At 44.3% G+C, this 24,990-nt stretch overlaps 2 protein-coding genes across 6 annotated transcripts in view; both read left to right on the top strand.

The window, feature by feature from the left end:
* Positions 1–3,496, top strand: part of exd1 (exonuclease 3'-5' domain containing 1) — a 43,356-nt gene extending 39,860 nt beyond the window's left edge. For all 4 annotated transcript variants that reach the window (XM_079692252.1, XM_079692250.1, XM_079692251.1 and 1 more), the window contains 2 exons: positions 8–199; positions 2,597–3,496. In XM_079692252.1, the coding sequence (XP_079548378.1) occupies positions 8–199; positions 2,597–3,127 (723 nt within the window). In that variant the 3' untranslated portion in view covers positions 3,128–3,496. The remainder of the gene's footprint in view (positions 1–7; positions 200–2,596) is intronic.
* Positions 3,497–5,065: 1,569 nt separating this feature from the next.
* Positions 5,066–24,990, top strand: part of LOC307046095 (rho-related GTP-binding protein RhoV-like) — a 58,281-nt gene continuing 38,356 nt past the window's right edge. The window contains exons 1-4 of one of the 2 annotated variants that reach the window (XM_079692259.1): positions 5,066–6,251; positions 12,827–12,944; positions 24,464–24,609; positions 24,744–24,821. The gene's annotated coding sequence lies outside the window, so the exon portion shown is untranslated. Of the gene's footprint in view, positions 6,252–12,826; positions 12,945–24,463; positions 24,623–24,743; positions 24,822–24,990 lie in introns of both variants that reach the window. The other variant, XM_079692260.1, reaches the window with a different exon arrangement.

Here is a 24,990-nt window from a genome sequence, read left to right as displayed (position 1 = left end):
TTTACAGGAAAAAAGGGAGATGTGGTACAAGCGGCCCTGTCCTGTTCCCCTGCTGAAGGTCATGGCTCTGTCAGCGATCCACCTCCAGCCTCTCAGACTGGTGCTGCTGGATACTCTCATGACGGACTACATTACCCTGGTGGATTCATACCTGTGCAGCAGCCAATACGAACCTGGTGAATTGGAGCATGTCAGCATGGTGGGTAGTTCACAAATGAGCACATGTCCAGGGCATAAAGAATTATTCATATACGGCCCTACTACTCATTTACAGGGTGTCCGCGGGGTCTTAAAAAGTATTAAAAGTTGATCAATCAATTTAGCGAAAATTAAGGCTTTTAAAAAGTATTAAACTGCATTTTCCAAGGTATTAAGAAGTCCCAGAGCAACGACAACATGAAACACCCTTTAATTTACTGAAACGACATGTCGGGAAACCCCCTCAAGGCGGCCCCCATAGCGCGCCGTAAAATGCTGCTTCTTATTTTAAGTTTCGTTGCCTTGCTCCGCTCTGTGGGGGGGGGGGAGGTCCCAAGGTGGGTAGACCGGCATACGCAACGCTCTGGGGGTCCAACGGCTCCGTGTGTAAGCCCTATATGATCATTTTCTGATTACGATTAAATAGCCCGCCTCCCTCTCCCAACGTCTCCTGCTGCTGCTGGGCTGTCAGAAGAGGGGGAGGAAAAGAGAGGCAGGCACCGTTTATTAAATATTATTATACAGAGAACAGAGTCGGCATCAATTTGTTTTAAAGCTCAATAAATAACAAAGAAGACCTCTGATCGGCACTTTTCTAATTTTGTACGGAAGATTTAAACTTTAAAGGACATGTTGACAGGCGGAACATTTTTTTTAACGGAAACTCTGCCGCACGGTCCCCTCGATCCTTGGAAGAGGCGGAGAGGTGGGTGTTTTTCATCTGCTGGTGGACTACGAGAGATACAGCAGGAGAACACGTCGTCCACCGCGGAGAATAGACAGAAGGGCAACCATGGCAACCATGCTCCGGGATCTTCTTCGCTGCTTTTGGTGTATTTTGTGGCGGCAGCAGCGCCACTTACAGGCCTGGCATATGTACTACAGCATTTCCAGCGGTCTAGTGTGAACGGACACATTAATGAATCGAATGCGTGTGAACGGAAGACTTTTTTGCGTTTGCATATGCGTTTTACCATATGCGTCCTCGTGGGGCCGGGGTCTAAGCCAAACTATATCCGGTCACAGAGATCTGCTATTTTAAAGTAAAGTCAACACATATAGACCCTAAATATAGTCTATATTAAGAACGAGAAAAGTGTTAACATATATATCGTTTTTTGTAAACATATGACAAATGTGTGAGGGTGATGACGTCAGAGCATCGTCCTATGTGCCAGGGCTTAGCCCCGGACAGCCCCAGCCCAATTTAACCCCTGGGTATTTATGAGGGAGCTCCTATATGGCATTACCCCTCTGAAGCTCACCAAAGTTTAATATATTTCATAGTTCAACGTTTTGTCAATTGTTTTGTTTATTGGTCAAATACTGGTTTCTGAGGAGTTTTACTGGAATGAAAGAGTACAGAAGCAACAAAGCAGCATACTGCATTAAACGTGACCTTCACAGAGAGGTTGAAGTCCATGTGGAGAGGAGGCTTCAGTAGTCTGTCTGCACTGTTTAGTTGTGCTATCTTACAATCAATATAGTAAATGTGAGGTAAAGTGTGTCGCCAATGTAACCGGTTAGAACTCAAAGTTGCGATGAGGTCTTAAAATGTATGGAAAGGGTCTTAAAAAAGTTCTTAAAAGGTATTAAATTTGACTTCAGGATTCCTGCATATACCCTGATTTAAGACCAGCCGTCGACTTTGTTATATTCAATTTTGATTCTATTTCAAAACAATGAGAGCATGCTGCCAAACAGCTGGAGAAATATTCCTATGTAGGGCCGTGCCTGATATCAACCAATACAGGCACGATATCAGACATGAGTAGTGAGGGGCAAGTTGTCTTCAGTTTTTGACAAATATTATCTAAATTATTGTCAACAAAGCTAGGGTCGGTTATGTATTTAGGAACATTTTTGTTACACTTGCTAAAGTACTCTTCACATCCAGAAAGCAATCAATAAAGGAAATTCCCTGACAAAAGAAAGACACAAATCTTCTAAGTGTGGCTGTTGCAACATGGTAATAAATGATGCCAATCGCTTTCATAAAAAAGCTCATTTAAAAGACAAAAGATATGATGCTGAGTTTTCAAGTTTATCAATAAAAATGCTCCCATGCCACCAATTACATTGTGTCACTGTAATAGTTGCTCCTGTCCCTACTGGCTGCCATAAGAACACTTCCTGATTGGATTTAACTGCTTGAGTCTCACATGTTTTGGTTTTTATTTATTCAGTGAATGAGGACTCTTGATTTTTTCCCCACATCCCTTGCATTGAAATGTTGTTGGGCAGAAATCTCTTTACATGTAGAGTAGACAGTAGAAACAAAAACATCAATCATGATTCTTTTTACTGGCTGTATTGTTTCAAGACAAACTTGGAAGAAAATGTGAATCCATCCTTATAAAAAAACACTAGTCTTCAGTGTTCGCTTTTGCATCCTCAGGAGAGTGTGTTGGAGCTGCCTAGAGAGTTCAGACAGCTAGAGCAAATGCGTATCGAGCGACAGAAGTGGGCTGCCGACCGTTTCCCCGCCACAGAGCAAGGACTGCTGGCTCGCTTCAACCCTCAGACTCAGTCTCCATCCCAGACCTCCCCTGCAGTGGAGGAGCACGGGCACAGACAGGCAGAGTCCTTTGAACCTGCAGCTGATGAGTCACCTCCACAAGCGGATCCTCCCCTTCACGAGCCACCAAAGAACCCTCCGAGAGTCGCCAGTGTTTCCCCTGACACAGCATCTCAGGCTCCAGTCCCAGACCTCAGGAAACAAATGTCTGTTAACAGTCCCCTGTCTCTCAGTGTAAGCAGAGGGTGCACAGAGGGGCCCATGGAAACAATGGGTCGAGGAATGACCTTTGGGAAGGAGCAGTCATCCATCCCGGCCTTACCTGCCACGGGAAGAGGCTTCCTCCTTCAAATCTCACAAGATCAAGTTCCATGTGTGTCTTTTCCTAAAGTGACCAGTAGATGGCAGTAAATATTCGTTTCCGAGATGTGTTTGATGCCAGGTGATTTGTTTGATTGTTTTTATTAGAGCGCTTGGCAATGTGGGAAAAAAATGTGATGCATTGTGAAAAGGCTTTTGAAAAATAAGCACTAATATTTAGTTGTTTGGAAGTTGCTTGCCAGTTCATTCAAATATGTTTGTGTTGTTTGTGACAGAACGTAAGCCTGTCTGTTCCTTTTATTTATGTTGTGTTTCCTTTAGCATTTAGCCCCTAAATCGTTCTCAGTTTATTTTTGAATGAGTGATAATTTATTGCATTCTTGACTTTAACATCTAAAATTGTAGGGTTGGCTTTTGTAATAAAAACTACAACCAAAAACGGCTGCCCATTAAACCATACGAGTGTACGCTTAGTGTGATTTATTGCTGGTACAGCTTGTCTTCTGTATTGAAGTTATATGATTGTGAAAACGCAGCGACAGATGGTGATGGATCTGCCTTTAATTGAGCAAAAACATTGTTAGCTGACATTTCTTTAGCTTACAGATGACCAAAGAAAACTATTAGTCTTGTGGCACAGGCTTAACAGTGAGACTCTGCAGCCTCCGTCAGTGCTGCACTTCAGATGTACATGATCACAGTTGATGGCCAGCACCTGTCATGTACAGAAGCAGATCTTATCCATTTTATTTGCTGCTGGAGGTGCCATGCAGACTTTGTAGAGGTACCGCTCAGTTATTTGTTGCCTGGATCATCAGAAGTTTGGTGGCTAGGATCAAAACGTTAGGGCCTTGCCGCTGCGCGATTGGGCCCCCATATTAATCACATCTTATTGCTATGGTTATCGTCATGCAGAGACTTGGACCCTTTCCAGAGCTTTCTAATTGAAAGCGTGAAACAGATAAGGTAAGATTTTAATTAACTAGGAAGCAGCCCGACACAAAGCCTTGCATCTCTCTTAGCAACCAGCTCCTCAGCTTCTGCTAAACACAAACAGGATGGATCATACCCATATGCCACTTTAACCCTTTGAAATGCTGCTGTTGCTCAATCTGTATGGGGCTGGGTTCAGCATGGAACAAATTACATCCTAAAGCTGATTCACTTGATTAGATCTTTAAGTTGCTGCACTGACATTTTCAGAAGTTATTAATACCTTCTCTTGACTTTTATATGGAGTATGCATTTAATTTGGAAGCCTTGTAAAGCTACAGAATGGGAGCTTGCTTTATACATGTGCGTCACTCCACAGTGAAGTTGTGAAGGGGGTTAGTGTGTGTAGGGGGGGGTCTCTGTGGGGCTGTGGAGGACAGGCTCCTGTCATTGACAACCAGATTGGGGCTCTTATTTTAGAGGACATTGCATTTCCTCTCCGTCACAATAATGCCTTATGTGCAGCACTTCCTGTTTCTCAAGCCTGGGAGGAAGGAACAGGGCGCTTGTCACACGGTAGTCACCGCTTCCTCCCCTCCCTCTCCCACTCCCCCTGCTCCCAAACTTCAGACAGTGTTGTGTCCTTCAGAGGGGAAAGATGACTGCACCTCCAGCATCACAGCAGGATGCTCCCGAGCTATTTTTGGACTCAAGTCGGAAAGGTAGCGCACAGACATAAACACAAACTTTAGGATGTCCAGCTGTGTTGATTTAGCATCCGAAAATGGTTGCTTAACTGTGTAAGGCCCATTATTGTTTTGACTGAGCAGTGGGAACCTGCGGGCCTGCTGTTTGCTCAAGGTATAATGGAAATAGATCACCCATAAACAATATGACTTTAAAAGAAGACACAGGTTACCTAAACTTTATTTTATATTTCTGTACTTTCTTTCAACCACAGTATCACGAGTCAACCAGGCCTCTGGGACATGTACCAGACTGCATTATGGATCCTCTGCCTTATTGACGGCTCCCAAAACAAAGGTTATGTGTGCCCCCCCCATTCACCACCACCTTATTTACTTTCCACTATATTACTGTCATACTATAGGCTCCAGTTACAACAAACCCAAAGCGACAAGGTATTCAAAACAGGCCCAAAGTTCCTAGGCAACCATCCCATCTCTTTGAGTGTTAGGCTACAGATTTGTTCATAATTAATAGGCTTTTGTTCATTATTAAGAACAAACGGAGAATTTACCACAAGCTGTAGTCCCTCAAAATGCACCATGTTTGGATGGTCATGTTGTTTTCTGGTTAGCACTCCGAACCACTTCATTAAAATGCATCGCTGCTGACTAAGTGCACTTTCGGATTACGGTGCATTTCTCTTGCTGAACACACAGTTTGGACCACTGGACTGTGATTAATCATATTGTTTGTGAGCATTTTAAATGTTTACTCATGATTAAGACCTGCCACATGGACATTTCTCAGCTAATGACTAGCTTCGTTTAACCTGGTAGTTGTCTAGGTGGCAGACCTGGCCAGAAGCAACCTTTTTGATTGGCTTGTTGGAAAAACTTGATCTGTGAGGTCTTACGTGAGTAATGCAGCACAAAGAGAGAGACTGATAGGCCGTATTCAGCAGATCCCAACTGCTGTGGCACAACAAATTACACGCGTCAACAAAATAATCTCAATTTCATTATTCATGTAACCACATGTAATCCCTTTGTGTGTGTGAGCCGCGAGGAATATAATCAGATATCAGGTTCCACTATGACACCGAACTATATCCCTGTAGCCAATCTTCCATCTGTTAAGAAAAACCTATTGTTGAATCCTGACCCACCCTCCTCCCTCACCCCCTAACCACCACCTCTCCCTCTTTCTTTCTCTCACGTTACAAAATGACCCTCTTTTACTCTCCCCTGGTCGTATTCAATGGGAGAATTTAATATTTAACGTGAGAAAGGCTGACCTATCCATATGGCCGCTCAAGTACAGCAAAAATAGGAACACAACATCAATATTTCAGACAGCTTTACTAACAGTGTGTATGTATTCCCGCAGTCAGGAAACCAAACTCAGGAAGACCCCTCAACATGAACACATTCATTCAAACACACTCATAAACAGATGGAGGCACACAATATGCATCTTTAGAAACTGCTGCTCTTTGTTTACTCTGGCAGCATGGAGCATCGGAACCTTAGGGCCTCTCCATACTGTGACCTTCAGCTGGGACAGAAGAGCTCAGATAGAGGGAGAGTGACAGGTGAGGGTGCAGATGAGAATGTGTCTGATGCTGAGAGAGCGGGCCGAAGGAATGTCAGACTTCAGCTGGTCTCGCTGTGCATGCATAACTACATCCGAAAACTTTATTGGGGATGCTAGGAGCGTCACTCTATGGATGTTAATGTTGGTTGCCTGGTTGTCCCATCACTTTGTTACAGACCAAATTATTTTAACTGCTCAATGGATTGCCATGAAATTGTGTATGGACATTCATGGTCCCCAGAGGATAAGTAATGACCCCCTAAAAGTTCATCTAGAATATTAATCAGGCCAAGATTTCGAATTGCCTATTATTTTCCTTGACCAGATACCCTCAAAACTATGTGGTATTCTCATCAGACATAGCTTTTATAATGTTATCATTCTAAACTAAGATGGTGAACAAGGTAAATATTATCTGCTGAATCTTTTTCAGTATGAGCACGCTGTTAGCAGTAAGCTCATAGCACCACTTTCTCTAAAAAGTTAGTCCTTTCAACCATAAGTCTAGCTTTGGGGGAAGAGGCTCGGAAAACAGCACGATTCAACAACAAACATCAGAAGAGCAGCTGAACGCTCCTGAGCATTTTGGCCGACACTTAACCAACCGCAGAGTAGCTGGCCTGTTTGCAGTCCCCGGGGCTCAGCAATGCACTGAGAGTATGACAAAACGAGTGGGATGTTAATGATTTGTGCAATGAACATGATGCCAATGATAAGCATGCAAATTAATGATGCAAGCCCCCCTATGAAGCTTTTAATGTTCAGAAATAATGTATCCTTAATTTTGATAAAATAAGGGTATTAAAATGTTGTAAACCTGCTAACTTGGACAAATCTAAGAATGTCCATATAGCTATGACTTTAGCAAGCAATATCAGATTTTATTTCATCTGTGGCTTTCAGAGACTTTCAGGCTTTGCTTGATTGAGAAAGGCCGTTGTTGGTCAAAGGGAAAGGTGTTTATTCACCAGACATTTTAGAAATGAGTTATTAGAAAACTGGCAACCCCCTCAGCTACAAATGTCTTTGATTAAAACGGATGGGAGATTAGCTTTTGGCAAGTTTGTCATAATTAAAGCCAGCATTGTGTAAGGTGTGTGGGTGTGCACGCACAGATGAGGGGGTGGTTGTAGCCACAGGGAGGGCCTGGAAGAAGAAGGCATGGCGGGGGCTCCCTGTGGCTGGTTGAATTAGTGCCCGCTGGTTTGGCCTGGCAGCTGCTCTCTGTGCCTGGCACACTGTCAGCCTGGCACCGTGGCAAAGGGTTGTCAGGGCCAACCAGCAGACTGTTAGGGAGGCGGTAACACCAGGCCCGGCGACCACTACCCCTCTCACCATAGAAGGCTTTGTCTTCCAGCCATACTTGCGTTACTGGTTATGGCAATATCATTGGATTAGTATGAGATTAAATTGAGTAATTAAAAAGGGTAAATTACAATCATATCACAAGGGAAAATGTAAATGTCAACCTAAGCCGGTTATGACATTTAACCATAATGAAAAATGTGACCATTAAGCTGTTTTAAGCAGCGTGCCAAAACAGTCAGGTGTCACGTTCACTGCACTGTGCCCCATGATTGGCTGACGTAAAGTCTGTGTGATTCACTAAAGTGAAATTCAATTAAATGTAAACTGCTTTGTCAAGAGTGCTCAACAAAAGCCCTAATTGGTTAATTAAATGAAATACACAGAGCAATGCCATCTGTTTTCCCACATACTTGTTACTGTGGTTATAAAATCCAGTACATAGTATGGATTTTATCGATTCACAGAAATGAAGCCTGATACAAGGATGTAATGGAGGACATTTTTAATACCTTGAACCAAACCCAACATCCAATCTGTATCAATGTTGAATCTAAGGTGACATATTTGAATTAATAGCCATTTATCGTGCTATATCAGTATTATAGTGACATACTGAAAGTGTCATCATGTGTGCTGCAGGCGTTTATTGAGTCATAGACGACCCTTGTTTGGGTCTCACCGATGGGATTTGGGGTTGTTCAGGGCCGGCTGGGCCTGTCTTGGCCCAGATGCAGCGGCTTCTGTCCAGGCATGGCACGGGGGTATCTGAGGGGCCCAAACACACCAGCTGCTATCTCTGTGTCACAGACAGCTGTATCTGAATATTCATACAAAGCACAGATTAAAGTGTGCTTGTTTGGCCCCACATGGTGTGCTGTCCAACACGCCCAAGGTGTGGAAGTGGCCGAAGAAGTCATATAGGTGTGTCCACTGCAGGCGAAACTGAAAAGTCCAACGATCTCTGAATTTAACCTCTGCCCGGGCGAGTGGGGCAGGATAGAGGGGTTAAATATATGTGGTGTGGTTCCCATAGAAGCATGGATCAGGGCTGATCCGACCGATATGGCTACAAAGCAATGATTTTATCCAATTCAAAAATTGATTTTAGCCGCTGTGGCAAGTTGGCTCATTATCATGTTTATATTTTGGCCATTTTATGTTTGCTGATGGGAGGACCGCACAGCAGCTGCCCGTCTTTTTACCAGTGGCTACTCCTTTGGCTGTAATGCTTCAGTCCTACATCTCCTTTGGATGATGCCATTCATCTCACGCCAGTAGGAGACGAACACTCACATTGAAATCAACGGCCCCCTTCCACAGCCTTGGCTTGGTCAACCTTGGCCTTCTTTGAGATGTGATTTGGAGCGAGTTTAGGTGGTTGGTTGTGGTCAAATAATCTGCTGGCTGACAGCAAAAGATTCTCTGAATGTGTATTAGTGAGTGTTTTGAGACTGGAGTTGTATAAAATGAGCAGATGGTGTTTACTTCCCTGCCTGAATAGGTGGAGTGAACCAGTGGGCACACAGAGGGAGATTTGTGGGTAAACTGTTTTACCTCCCCTCTCTTTGTGTTATAATGGGGAAGGCAAAATGGTTGCTAACTGCTGTCGGACAATGGCTCAGTCCTAATGAGAGCAAAGTGTTTTAGTGCTGCTGGTATAATGAGGATGAAGTGGGGCAGCTAATTATTGGAACCATCTGAATGTATCAGAGCCAGACCAGCTTTATTTTATTTCCACTACAATACGTTATTCTTCAGCATTTTCTAAATCACCATAATTGTGAATCCAAAGTGTTTTCTCTGAATCAGTTCACAAATGTGTGATACATTAGCAAACTGAAACCGAAAGGATTTCTTATCACTACAGTGAGCGGCCTACTGTATGTTAATCCATGACAGGATAGTAAACCATCAGGGGCTGTATAGTGTGTGTGCTCAGGCAGGTGTGTGTGATACAGCCTTATCTGCCGCCTGGCCTCCTGCCGACCCTGAGAACCAGCAGCAGGCTGACACAACAGCAGCAGGCTGTAAAATCCACAGGTCGCGAAAGCTGTCATTCTCACTGGTGGGCATCTTTACGGCGGCCATATTTGTCTGGTGGATGTCTTGGTAATTTATGGAGGAAGTAGTTTGTGGGTGTTCCTCTCTCATTATACCCAGTGTCCTCTGCTCACCCACAGCTGGATCTGTCAAGTGTCTTTAAAGCACATCAGAAATAGTTACTGCCCTAAATTAGCTTCCATGCTTCTGAGCAGTGGTTAAATAAGTCATAAGATATTTTACTAGAAAGGTAAAAGTACTAATATGACTATTTAAAAAGCAATTTGTTTTAAGTAGTAAGTATTGCATTGAAAAGCTTACTAAAGAATGCCCGTATAATCAATAAAATGTTAAAAAAGTATAAAAGGAAAAGTAATCGCTGTGGTAATATTCAAGTATGTTATTATTATCATTATTATGATGATTGATGCTGTAACATTTCAAACTGATTTTAATATTCTAGCTGGCTGCAATAAATAATTTTGTATTCATGTTTATCTTTTGTAACTACAGCTATCAAATAAGCCTTCTGAGATGTAGTGGAGTAGTAGAGTCAAACATTGCATTACATTAAAACAATCAAGTAAAAGCACCTCAAAATTGTACTTCAGTAAATCTAAGTTACTTTCCAGCACTTCTTTGAGTGAACCACTATTTTACTGCTGCTAGTCGTCGATCATATGAATGCGTTATCAAGAAAACTTCATTTAGTTTACAATCTTTGATGCATTACAGCATTCCTCTGTAATCGCTCTGTAATGATCCCTGATAACGAGCTGCGTTTTCCAGGACATGATTGACTATTGGCTGATTACAGAGTGGTTGCTATCCTCTAGTAGGCAGTACACACTCTCCTCATCAGCAACAAGCTGCAGTGATTGCTGTTCTGATGACTGGGCAGAATCAAGATGGCGGTGATTGCCCTTGCCTAGAGCAACCTGTAAGCAGCTCATTTATAAACAAAGGGAGGGTCTTCTTGATCTTGTCGGAAATTTTAATTGTAGAAGAAAAATAAAAAATGTTTTTAGATGGCATTATCTTTTAAAAGATGATATATTACAATCATGTATTTGACTAACTTTAACACATCTTAAAATGCATGTAGTGTGTCTTCACATGATAAACCTACAACAAACCAGGCACTTCTCCACTGAAATGTGCTATTTTACAGTGAAAACCGGTGGTGGAATTGAACCAAGTACAATCACTTAAGTTATATATAATAATTAAGTACAATTCTTATATATTTTTACTTTACCTGAATATTGCCATTTTTCCAACTTCTGTTTGTAACCCATGATTTGTGGAGACAACATAACTTTTTACTCTTCAATTTGTATTTGACAGCTTTAGCTACTTTTTACAAAAAAAATTGCTTGAGGAGATTATTTCATATAATGCAATTGGCTCCACATTGAGGAACTGCAATAATAAAGTGCTCTTACAAGTATGTTGATCCTTTAGATGTTTATGTATTCAAGCTTTTGGATAAGTAACATTTTGAATTCATGACTTGTGTTTCTAGAATGTTCAGACTATGGCATTTCTACTTTTACTAAAGTAATGGATATGAGTACTTCTTTCACCCCTGGTGAAACCAAAAGTTAGGGCTTTCTAGACTGCGGTCATTTATACCATTCTCTCTTACGTAGAATAAAATAACTTTATATCGTGTAAATAAAGATAAGAGCCACATGCTATTTCATCTTTAAAATGTATGGTTGCAGAGTGTTGCTTTAACAGAGCCCTAAAAGGAGACATTTTTGCACAGTTTCCCATCAACCCTGCGCTCTGTGGCAGCAGGGCCAGAGCACTTTTCTGTCATTACCAGGGCTCCAGAGGAAAATCAAAGGAAAATGGTTTCCAGGTTTTACTTAAATCTGAAGAGAGAGAGGTGAAGGGAGGTGGGGGTCTCGGCCACAGGTAGCTCCGTCAACTGCAAAGAGACACTTGGGAAACCAGGACAAAGCGGGTCACAATGACACTGAACATATTTAAGGATCAAGACTTTCAGTTTATCACCAGTCTTTCATGCTTTCTCTGCTTTATTAGTCTACAAGAAGTTAGAATTAGAACAATAAGCATTGTGATGTCGGACAGTGACAAAGCCCTGCAATTCTATGAATTACGAGGGGGGATGACACCCGTTTAGGGGGGAAATGGGTGTATATTAGGAAGGGAAATTACACAATGTCTAAATTTCATTGTGTAACATGAGAAACGACAGCAGGGTTCCTGAGTTTTCAGTGAGTTTCATATCAGCAGGTTTTAATGGGGGCATTACACCATACATTTGTACTTCTCTTATATTAGGTCTTTTATTTTTTGGTGTGTTCATGCTAAACAATATACAGTAGAACAATACATGTTTAAATAGCTTTACCATCTCTGGAAGGAGTGCATTAAACACTCTAGTGTAGACTTCAATTCAGCATACTCAGCAGGCAAGGTGGGGTCCTCCAGCAGGATTCCCACGTTGTCCCCCGCCTTATTGTCCGAGGAGGAGCCACGTTGTCTACAGAGGGTCCCGTTCTCCTTTGTGCCCTGATAGGTTTACCAGCAGCAGCTTAGAATAAAGAGTCACTCTCTCACATAGGACAAACAGGAACCAGCCTGAATGTAGCCCCGATGCTTATCTGTTTCTCACACGTCTGCTTTGGAAATGAATGCCACGATGCTATTTTGTCAGTCCTTCGAATTAAACTGTATAAAGCCTATTTAGAAACTAAAATTGGTAGGGAACCTTCTCTTTTTATGCTTTCTTGCAGACTTAGATTTGAGGATTTGTTTGCCCTTATGGTACATATGAAGCTATACAGCCAGGTTAGCTTAGCATTGAGACTGGGATAAGGGGAAACAAATAGCTCTTTCCAAAGCTAAAAACATATGCCTTTCAGCACCTTATACTCTCTTTACACTGCAGAAAAAAGCTTTATATGCTCAACATGGGCACAACTCTGTACTCCCTCAAGCTCCTTCTCAAATTATCTTTTAACTCGTGAAAATGTAGAAAAAAATGTGTTGAACTCGAATGTTGCACAACAATTTTTTTTATCATTTATCAACATCCTTGTGTAGACGCTTGGGACATCCAAAGAGCTCTCAGCCAAACACAATTGCAGCAAAGTGACCCAGCACACGTTATTTTGAGGCTTCCAGTGTAACCCAGAATCCCAAAAAACGACACCAGCTTTAATAATGTAATCCTCGCATCTTCCCCTGCAGAACACTGGGTGCCAGAAGGAGGAAGAGATTGATGATGGGACAGAAATGGCCTGGCTGAAGGGATCACAGCGTCCACCTTCTGCCATCTAGACTCACAGAGGACATTCCAGCTTCCATGGTAGGAGTTGGGTTTGTCTGGACTTTTTCCGTCTAATGTAGAGAAGAAATATGGGGATTTCTAGAACGGGGGGTTACGTATTATAACCCTAGTTATATAAGTACAGGCGGAGCCCTCTACTGGACTCTATGGGTACTACTCTCTATCATGCTATGCAAGCATTCACCTACTGAGTTGCATAAACGTAGCCGGCCAATCGGGGCAAGCCTACCTGAATGCGCGCAGGTCCACAATATATAAGGCGGCTACGCCTCCCGACTGTCATCCTACAACCTCTTCAGCGAAAAGGCATAGGGAAGACAGGGCCCCCAGGTAGAGGGCTTCGCCTGTGCTTATAACTTGGGTTACAATACGTAACCCCCCGTTATATATCACACAGGCTCCGCCCTCTACTGGACTCTATGGGTGCAGTGGGTGGAGCCCCGATGTATAAACGCCCTGTCGTCCAACAACATCGACCCATCACACTGCCCTTGACCGGACTTTGGTTAACAGCCACCGCACCCCAACTTCCTCTCATCCGGTTGTGACCGTGGAGAAGTCGGGGCCGCAGCTTGGATAGAGCACACTCACACACGCTTACCTCATGTAGAGTCTGCATGGACAATAGTGGGGAAGGCTCCCCCCGCCTGCCCATAGGCAAGCGGGGAGAGCCCTCCAGCCCTGTATGGGGCTCACTGCGCACCATGTTTCCCGGGTCCCTAAGGAGCATGGGAAAACATAATTGCATTATGTCCAGGTTGGGGTCAGATACCTACTGACCCACAAAATATAAAACCTTATGAAGGGGCCTGGCGTAGACCAAGACGCCGCCGTGCATATGCCCTCCACACTCAAGCCGTTGAACAAAGCTGTTGATACAGCCATACCACGTGTAGAGTGTGCATGGACCCCAGCGGGGAAGGCTCTCCCCGCCTGTCCATAGGCATGTGAAATGTACACGCAGAGCTATCCTGTCAGGCGTTTCTTGGACAGAGCTTTACCGGCCACACCATCCCAAAAGCACACAAACAGCTGTTTAGTGCGCCTAATGGAAGCCGTGCGCCCTACATAACATGCCAGTGCACGCACCGGGCAGAGGAGGTGCAATTTAGCCTCCCTGTCCCCAATATGGGGTGGAAGAATAAAGCCGTTTAACTGTATAGCCCTCGACCTGAACAAACTCCTTAGGTTCTTGGGAACAAAGGAGGGGTTCGGTCTCAGTGTCGCCCCGCTACGGTCACCCCGGATCAAAAGGCAACTTGGGTGAACCGACAGAGCGGTCAGCTTGGACACTCTCTTGGCCGAAGTCAGGGCAAGCAGCAAAGCTATTTTGACAGTGCTTTCAGGGAGGAGAGCTCCAGAGGCTCAAATGGTTCTGTGACCAGAGCCTTGAGCACCAACTGCAGATCCCATTGCGGGGCGGAGGCCTGCACCACTGGGCGCTGTCTCCTGACCCCCTGCACAAACCGCGTCATAAGCGGCTGACTGAAGGCTGACCTGCCGTCAAATCCTTCATGGCAGGACAAAATGGCTGCTGCATACACTTCAATTGTGGAATGAGCAAGACCCCTGTCCACCAGTATCTGTAAACAGGACAGAATAGAGCCCAATGCACATGATAGAGGCTCTAGACTCCTTTCTTCACACCACCGTTGGAATCCCAACCACTTCGTAACAGGCTGTGGTGGATCCCAACCACAGGTTCTCCGCTGCGCTAAACAAGGTGGCGGAGCCGACTCCGTCCTGCCTGTTGATGTAAGCCACTGTGGTGCGGTTGTCGCTCCTCACCAGCACATGTTTGCCCTGTAGTAAGGGTTTGCAGTGCTGTAGGAGCAGTACTACTGCCCGTAGCTCTAGAAGGTTGATGTGCCGAGTTTCTGTCAGAGGCCAGCCACCGCCTATAGCTCTCTCTAGGCAGGCCCCCCCCATCCTGTCACAGATGTATCTTGAACACCGTGACGTAGGAGGTCACCCGCAGCAGTGGAGTTTCCCTCCGCATATGCTTTGGGGAACCCCAGTATCGGAGGTAGCAAACCACCTCTGCAGGCGAGTAAGTAACCCCAGCGGTACCACGAGGTGAAAAGCCGCCATGAGACCCAGAGTCTGCATGACTCATGACAAAGCTGTTACCGTCACCCCCTGCCTGAAGCAGGGATGCCTGTCTGCTCTCTGACAGAGTGGCACGTAGTCTGCCTGCATCGAGCAAAATCCCCAGATACCCCACCTGCTGGTGAGGTATGGGACTGCTCTTCTTCAAATTGACCTCAATCCACTTGGATCAATTGGGCTGTGTTTGCCTCTTACCTGGACCTGGCCATGACTATGAGGTCGTATTAAAAAAAAAAAAAACTCATGCCATGGTCGCGAAGCGGCTGGCGCGCTGTGGCCACACATTTGCTGAACGTGCGTGGGGATAGGGAGTGGCCACACTGTAGTCTGTTGTACTCGTAGGCTACCCTCTGGAAGGCAAAACACAAATACTTTCTGTGCTTTGGAGTAATTTTCGACATGAAAGTAAGCGTCCTTCAGGTCAATGATTGTGAACCAATCGCCCGGCTGCCCCAGTTCCAGTAATTGATTTACATTATGGAACTTTTTGCAGGCAATGTGCTGATCCAGGCTGCGAAGTTCCCGAATGGGTCTGAATTCTCCTTTCTTCTTGGGAACCAGGAAGTACATGGAGTAAAGCCCCTTTTCTCTCTCCTGAGAGTGCACAACAGACACCGCCTGTTTTTGCAACAGGGCCTGAACTGAATCTCTGTTGAAAGGAAACCTATCTCCTCCTGGGATGATAGACTTGCCTCTCTTCTGCCCCTGAATGGAGGAGGGATGCTGCAAAACTGGAGTGAGTACCCCAGTTTCAGTGTCCTGTCCAACCATTCTGTCAGTACACAGCTGAGCCTCCATTCCCCATAAAACTGTGTTAGGGCCGAGATGTCCCGATCCGATCACGTGATCGGGGATCGGAGCCGATCACGGGATTTTCAAAAGATCGGAATCGGGAGAAAAAAATCGGGGATCGGGATTTCTTTTTTTAATTTCTTTTAAAAAAAAAAAATTGTATTCAATGTTACAAAACAAAAATGACCATGTTCAAGTTTTAAAGTCATCCTGAGGCCTTAGTTTTGGTTTCAAATTACACAACATCATGTATGTGTTGCTTCTTTGGGGCTTGTTTTCATAGACCTGGTTGCTTATTTCTCTCAAATCTGGCAACAGAGTGGGCGCAGTGTCTAATAGTAGCAGTAAGCTAACGAGTACTGACAAGCTTTATTTTGTTTTGATCCAATGCTGCACAACTGAACTGATCCAATGCTGCTGTGAAAAAAAGAAGCTATATCCATGTTGGATAGAATATCCAATAAAAAAAATAAAAAAACCTTAAGGGACAACTTGAATGCTTTTTTTCCTCTTAATGCATTGCATAAAGATGGGATCGGGAAAAATCGGTATCGGCAAATTCTCAAAATCAAATGATCGGAATCGGATCGGGAGCAAAAAAAGGTGATCGGGACATCCCTAGTTAGGGGACCTGCAAGCAGCTGTGGAGTCGCCGCTAAGAAGCTGTTGCACTCTCTGGTGACCCACTCCGCCGCCAAACCTTCCATAAAAGGAAGATTGGCTAATGAGATTGTCTTATTATCTCCTCAATTTGCAAAAATAACTAAATATAAACAGCTAGATCAGATCGCGTTCTTTTTAGATGCGACTTTAGAGTAGAGGGGAATTATTGAAACGGGATGTACAGTGTTCCGCGGCATCCGCCACTGAGAAAATGTGGGGCAGGGCTGTATAGTGGGGGGTCCAATTGCCCCTTGGCCCCCCTGCACCCGGCGCCCCTGGTGGGACAGTGTTCTGTCCTCCTGAGGATGAGCAAGAAGCAGCATACGCCAAGCTGCGACTACTCCTCCTCCACGTGATCAAGGAATTTGATCCAAAGAGCCCTTCCGTAGACACGGGGGCTCCCAGGAGATCATCACGGTCTGTTTTTTGGGAAAGTGCCATGCGCCGTGATACCCCAGCCATGGTCATCACCAGGGGGAAGTACAGACCTGGGCAGTGGACTTCCATGGACGCCGGACACGGAAGTGCCCGACAACGAGAAGTCCTCGTCATCCTCCTCCAAAGCCCCGCAGGATTGTCGAACGTGAATGGCACCGCCTCGGCCATATCCTGGTTCTCCAAACACTCGAACAGGTGGTAGGGATCGGCGCCTGCTATTAAGCCAGGGCACGAAGGACAGGCACGGGTCTCTAGAAGTGGCGACTCCATGAAGGTATGATAACTCTTTCTTCTTCTTTCAAACATTTTACTTTCTCTGTCAGGTGTTGCTCGCTTGCTGAAGAGAAAAAGGATGACAGTCGGGAGGCGTAGCCGCCTTTATATACGGTGGGCCTGCGCGCGCATTCAGGTAGGCTCGCCCCGATTGGCCGGCTACGTTTATGCAACTCAGTAGGTGAATGCTCGCATAGCATGGTAGAGAGTAGTACCCATATAGTCCAGTAGAGGGCGGAGCCTGTGTGATATATAACAAGGTCACCAAATTGTAGGTTATTTTTACTGAATTTTCTGCGTTCAGTTGACAGTAGGAGGGTGACATGCATCATGAGAGTGAAAGTCAGACTGAGCATTGAGGTTAAATTGTGTAGACTGCTAGCACCAAAATAAAGAAGGTTAAAGCAACAGTATTAGGGAAGAGCCAACAATGTATTGATCAAAAGTCAATTGATCTCAGTATTCTCAATGTTGATCAGCTTTAATTAGATATTTCTTTAGTCCCCAAGGGTTCATCATAGCTGATAAGGAAATCTAGAGATGCAGAACCAAACAAATGCACATGTATTCCAAATGAGGCATCACATATTTTTTTCCTGTACAAAACTGGAAGCAGATACATTGTGACATAATTTAAAGCAAACATGCTTAGCTTAGCATAAACAATCAAAACCGGAGAACAATCCTCTCTCTTATAAGGGAGGAACTTCCTTCTGATTTCCCCTACACTTGCAGCAATACTGTTATTTTACAGCGGGGGAAGTTGTTTTTGTACGGAATTGCATTCATTTTTCACGCTCCCGATGACTGCCAGGATCCCTTTTTCCCTCGCCTTGCAACATTTCCTTATCAAAGCAATTTTGCTAAACGGTTACTGATTTGGCTTTATATCAAAAGCCGTGTGAGGTTCTGTGTGTATCGGGGACTGATCTCAAGGTTGTGAGCTTAACATACTTGGTTCCCAGCATAGATCAGCCTGGCATGAGGTAGCAGGGCGCGCCCCAGCTGCGAACATGTGTGACCTGCCCCCACTGTCCGGGGGGGAATGACTACACGCATAGTTTGAGGTGGGGGGGTTCCCATGTCACAGCTGAGATCATGCTGATGTTGTGGACCTACTCTACAGCATGTTTTTATGTTGTAGTCCTCTGACAAACCTCTGGACTCTTAAGAGACCTTTAATTCCTGGTTCCACTCCGCTCACTGTCAGTCTGTGCATCCCAGGGGGTCATTCCAATCCATGGGAACATTGGTTGTGACAGCAGGATCCCTGGAGGGGATGGTACAGAGAAATTCTTGACAGATAATCACAGCAAAGGCATAGTTTTGTAGTTCAAAAATGCCCTGCTGCAGCCAAACGTACGCGTTGTGAAGTTACAGGGGGAAGCATTTCTTAAAAACTCGACTTTCGGGCCAGCCTGGGGCTCACTGTAAAGACAGGCCAAGTGTTCCTTACGGGAGACGTAGGGAGGAGAAGGATGTGTCGGGATAGGTCAGTCTTGATGATATAGGTGAGAGCGAGAAGGCTGATTAAGGGCGAGGATGTGCGTGAGACATCCTCTGATGTACAGGAATTCCCTCATTAACGTGGGTCATTTTGATGGTCAGTAGGAATCAGCCTGCGGAATAAACAGGGGTGGTTCCTCCTGCAACTTCAAATAAACATACTTGTAATTTAGTCAACATGGAAGTGTTTGTCACACATGCACATCTATTAACATTTCCTTTGTAGAAGCCCCAATTTTTGCATAGTTTCCTTCACATTAAAGGGCCATTTATGCCCATTTGCTTTGGGTGTATGTTTATTTAATCCATATACTGTAGTGCATACATGTATATAACAAATCTCTAACTGAACATGTTGTAACAAAGTGATAAATATGGAAATGTCATGGATTTGACAGAGCATCAAGCATTATGAGCAAAGCGTAAAATTAGAAAATGTCTTCCAGTTAGCCGGTAGTTAAGCGCTCCGGATAATATTGTTTTAAATAGTCTGAATTGCAGCAATTACAGAGACCATTAACGTATCTGTTTAGTGTACAGTTCAGTGCTGGGGCCACATCAGTGCCCTGATTTTGTTGTTGTTATTTTCCCTTTCCTGGCTCCCCCCCCCCCCCCCCACCCTTCACATGTCTGACAAATCGTTTCCAGCTAATTTACGATGGTAAAACTGAGGCAGAACAATACCCCCGTGGACGAAACACGCCGCGAGCTGTAGCACATGTCCCAGAGAAGAGCGAGGTGCACTCAGGAAACACTCGCTGAGATAACAAGATAGTAAGGAAAGCAGGGCCACCGAAAGGGCATGTGGAGAGAAGGAAGAGGGTATCGCTTTAATGCATAAAAATGTTCTTCTCATGTCGTCAATTTGAAAAAATTAAAAATGTTAACCCAATAGCCTTTGATACTAAAATACAGTTTTAGTGAGTCATATCTGACCTGGTCATGAAATTATAGAAATTGTTGCACAAAACAAGCTTCTCTTCAGCCGAGTCACTTGCCTGACATCAGAGTCTCTGACGTCCGACTAGCTAAAACCTTACCAGGACAAACACATGCCCATTAACATGATGGGGCAGCTAGGCTACGACCCCTGCAGCCAATCAGAGAGCCGTACGAGTGCACGTGTACACACTGTGTCTCTGATGCGCGCACACACAATGCTCAACCGGGCCTCCTGGTGAAAATAAACATTTGATCAAACAGTTTACATGCGCATCTGCTGAGGTTGATTACATGTATTTAGCCTAGACAATCATTTCTGGAGCTCATGTGCTCTGTAATTACAGACAGCACCTGTGCATGGCCCACCTGCAGTCATTACCACAGAGCAGCAATCTCACCGTAATTATAACAACAGGGGGAAAAGGAAACATTGGGCAGCAGTACAACTCAATAACTTTACTATTAAAAATGCTTCTGCGTATAGAGGAAGAACACAACAGGATTCCTGGAATAATGAACTATCAGAAACTGGCCCATGAAAACATTTAAAGACCCTGACCCCCCCAGGCAGATCTGTGTAGAAATCTTGCCAGCTAGGTTAAGGTTGAGCAATACAGGTGACATGGAGGACAGCAGGATCAAGGTTATCAGTCAGGAGAATTGATGAGCCTCCTTGTTTTCACTGAGCCCAAGTATAGGCATGAGGAGGAAAAGGAAGGCGGTCTTCAAGGCTGCCATGTTTGTGTTGTGAGGACAGAGGTGAAAGGTCATCAGAGTTTTGAGTTTTACACTTCAAAATGGGATCCTTCAGTGAGCTCCTGGTAGGTTTATTCCCAAAACACTCATTCTGATGGAAAAGAAGAAAAGGTGAAGTGGCGAATCCTCTTCAGATCAATACATGTGGTGGGTAAAGGAGTGGCCCAGGGCAGCCAATAGTGGCGAGGGCCACAGGAGCTGCAGGGAGATAACGTAAACAAGGAAACCACCTGATGTGAGCGGGGTCAGATAAATGCTCAGCACTCCGCACAGGCAGGTGCTTCCTGAGTCCTGCTCGCTCAATCAGTAAAGCCTCGCTCAGTCTTTCTCTGTTTTCTCAATGTGCTCTTCGTAAAAGTATCATTCATGATTCACAATCACTGCCTGTTGTCTTCACACTGTAACCCAAAGCAAACATGCAAAGACAGTAAAAAGCGGAGTGCTTTGAGAACCACTGAAGTGATGACGATCATACAGGCAGTAAAGATAAGAGCAGCTTTCTGTCACTAGGGGAGCATACAGTGCACGAGGGAGAGCAGGCTTTGCAGGGGTCTGTGTCTGCAGATAAAGGACCTTTACCTTTTTGAAAGGGGGTTAGGTGAAAAGCTAGAGATTGCACACAATCTGTGTTTCCAGCTGCAGATACACAACCTGCACCGCCTGAGAATATCCTTTGAAATCCAAGCTCGCCTCTCCTACTGCTCTTTTCCCTTCTCTTTCTTTCTCTTCGCATTGCTGGTTGGTCTGGGATTGTTTTGTGCTGTCCAATGAGGAAGGAAGTCGGTGTGAGAAAGTGCCTGTTTTTTTGGGACCAACAGGAATTGGCCTCATCACAAGCGGTTCCTTTTTTTGCCGCTGGAACAATGCACTGGCGTCACACCCCTCGACTGGACCTCGGCATTTCACATGGAAAAATGTTCCCAGAATTCCGCTCCCAGGCTCGGGCTAAGGCCGAGGATGGGGCGAGGGTGAGAGGGCGGGAGGTGGAGGGCGGAGGGCGGAGGATAACGGCTGTTAGCAAAGCGGGTGACACAGAGCGACCAGTGGACACTTGTCACTATCACAACCAGGGAAATTAAAGTAACAAACAACAAAATAAACACAATCATTTTATTTCAAACCTTGCAGAGCCTTTACAAATAGCCTAAAACTTAAGAAGAGCTTAACATGTAGAACAAAGGCAGGGTGACCACACACATGAACACTGAAGGTACCTGAGTACTTTGAGACTGAGTCCCTTAGCCTGTTACTTTATGAATTATATTCCAGTTTTTTTTATACTTTGACAACTCTTAGTTTTCTTTTTTTGCATATTCTTTAAAAGGACTTTATTTTTAATTTGTTGCTCCTGTCATAATACAACATGCATAAGAGTTGGTAGATTTCTGTTTACTGGGAAAAGAATACAAGCGTAGAATCAAGACAATTATCAAATTTAGTAAAGTAAACAAATGACTTTGCTTTGTTTTATGCAGCCTACAGATTAATATTTGGTGAGAAGCATGACTCAACTTGAAAGCTGCTGCAGAGACTGATTCATATGATTTTTTTCTTAAACAAGCTGTTAAATTGTCCAATGTTTAAATATAGCACAACTATTAACTATTCCTGCAGGTAGAGAAAAAGTTAATCAATGTTTTTTTCCTTTATTGCAAAACATTACCTTGAATGTTCTGCTTTGGGAGCTCCCATGTAGACTTGAAGAGTCAACCAGTTCTACATAATGTGCTTGGCTTCACATTATTGCACTGCACTGACTTTTCTCTACGGTGTAGGGCTGCAAGATAAACAAATTACCCCTGTTAAAATGTGCTGGGTCTGCACCCTTACTATCGGCGTCATTCATCATCCTGGCTAATAAATCATCATGGGGTGTATGAGAACACAAACCCTGAACAGAAAGATTAATCTGCATGAGGCAGTTAACTATTCATCTAATCCATCAGAAACGCTTCAGCTTTAAAAGAAAACATAAAAAATCCATATGTGAGCATCTAGGAGCGGCATAACGGGCATAATTATGTCACTACGCATTGAGGAATCACTCCTTTTACAAATTAGTTTTCCACACTTTTTTCCTCATATGGAAAAATCGGTTGTTTGAAATGTGAGCTCTGTGCAGTGTGATGCATTTCTAAAATGAGGGAATATTAAAACTATGACATCCAGTCTATGAGCATGATTTGGAGAGCACAGAGTTCTTGAGAGATGTCAAATATTAGACAGAGACATGAAAATTGCCCATGAGAGCCAAGTCAGAGGGGTACGAATTTGGGCAACTTGGGACTTGCTAGGTCAAGTTGGAACAACACTCCACGGCTATGAGGCCTGGCAGCGAGGGAACTCCTTCTGGGCTTCAGGGCCCACTTCAGAAATCAGGCTGAATGCACGCTGCCGTTTGCTGGTGAGACTGAGAACATGTTCATCACTGTAAACTCGGAGTGACAAAATCACATCAGCGAAGATCCATCCTCAATGAGCCTTTACTAGACAAACAGACTGCACCCACTACCAGACTCCCAACTGTGAGAATGAAACCTCGTGCAGTCTCAGTCTCCTTGTTGTCTCAGTGCGATGCTGGGTATGCATGGACAGCGGCCTAAGTGATGTCAAACATGGCTTGAAGCCCACATTGGCCGCAGGAACCCGAACTGGCGGTGGAAACGTATACATCTACCATCTGTGTGGTACACTGCTGTTAATATACCATGATCGTGCCATAAGTTGACTTGGATAACAATCACTCCACACAAAAGGATTTGCATCTGTTGTTTGTCCTGCAGAGTGGGGATGGGTTTGTGTGTATGTACACAGCGAGCAGTTATGAGGTCGACTGCAGTTCAGATGGCTAAATGGAATCCAAACAAAAGGTCACATTTCGCTCTAATGACTCTTAGTGTAGGGCAAAGAAAAGCCCTCGCACTGGCACAGAGAATGACAGAAAAGTGTTTCGTGAGAGCACCAATACTCTTTGAGCCTCACGCCTTCAAACACACGTCCTCACGCTTTGCCCTACAACATAACACTCCAACACACAACGGCAGCTTAGCAAAATCCCAAGGAGCAAAGGTAGGAAACTACTTGTGCATAGGCCGAATGGGAAAAGGACAAATAACAATTTCAAATCGTCAAAGGAAATAACAACAGACCCTCCAAAAATACCTCAAGATCCGTCTTTATAAATAAACAATAATATAGTGCGGTGTACTGTAGAGGTCATGTGTCCCGGGTCAGGAAGTTGAGGAGGGAAAGGCAGATAAGAGATCATTAGGTCTCTGGATGATTAAACCAGAATCACAGGCTCTTATCACACCAAATAACAGCATCTAACAGCGTGGCTTGCAATTACTAGATGCTTTTCATGCTGATGCTGTTCAGTGATTATGTTGAATTCCCCCTATGGTGACTAGGAGGCATAAATCGTTGCAACTTTGAAGATTAATATTGGCCAGTACTTTGATGAAAATGTCCCCTGATTCACAGGCTACTTCAAAAAAAGACAATTAGAGCCAATTTCAAACTCTGCCTGTGGCGCATCTGAACAGCCAAACCCCCTGGAGGACATAGAGACCCCATTTTGCAGCACATAAAGGGAATGCACCTGTTCACACCTCATGCTAACAGGTTGATTAGTGTGTGAATTGCTGGTTAGCGAAGCCTGAGGGTCAATATTCTCAGGCCGGTCTTCCTGATAGGCGAACTGGTGCTGTTTAACAGCCCTCTTCACACCAGCACGCTCTTCCCTCTCCTCCATTTATCTCTTTCCTTTTCCTGCTGGGAGGTTTTGTCTTGCATGAAGCAATGATGCTTTGACTATGAGGGAGGATTTCCTCAAGGCTACAGTAGCTTCTTCCACACACACAATTAGCCTGGTAATCACTCAAGAGCTTGCTTGGACACAAAAACATGTTTGGCTTTCATGCCTGGGAGTGTCCTTCACTTGTTTATTTTCTAAGTGCAACACAAATAGCAACAACAAAAAGACAATGACAGAAAAACCCTTCTTTAAATGGAAATGCATCTGATTAAATCCACAATATGTAATGTTCTGCCACTAGGGGGTCTCTCAATCAAAACAGCAACCAAAGACGGAGTTTGGTGGCGTCGTGAAGTCGCGTGGGATCATGGGATTGTTGTCTTCATCTTCTTTCCGTGGAGCCAATTATCCACAGATGTCGTCTCCTTTTCATAACAAATACATCAGGTGATTAAAACTGGTAAGAATTATACATTTTCGCACCAGTGTTTCTACTGTCCTGCTTGGCATAGAATGGATATCCCAGTTGTGTGCCGAGTTGCCACTAATGCTTGCTCAGGTTGTTTCTCTGTTTACTTCAGATCCATACGTTCAAGAGGTTTGTACTGGGAGCTCAATTATCTACAAAGGCCACGTCTTCGCCAAAACAAATGGACACAGTGAGTAAAACCGTTAAAATTGAAGTGGCTTCAAGCAAACAAATCTGTGTTTCTCCAATGCTGCTCGGTATTCTGCTCAGCTTGTTTCTCTGATACGTTCATATCCACATGTCTTGTGACTGAAATTTGGTTCAAATCTATAGTTAAAAAGATCAAGATCTGAGTGTGT

This window comes from Notothenia rossii (genome assembly GCF_949606895.1).
Source record: "Notothenia rossii genome assembly, chromosome: 7".
In the NCBI taxonomy this organism is placed as follows: Eukaryota; Metazoa; Chordata; class Actinopteri; order Perciformes; family Nototheniidae; genus Notothenia; species Notothenia rossii.
This window is presented reverse-complemented; position numbering and strand designations above follow the sequence as displayed.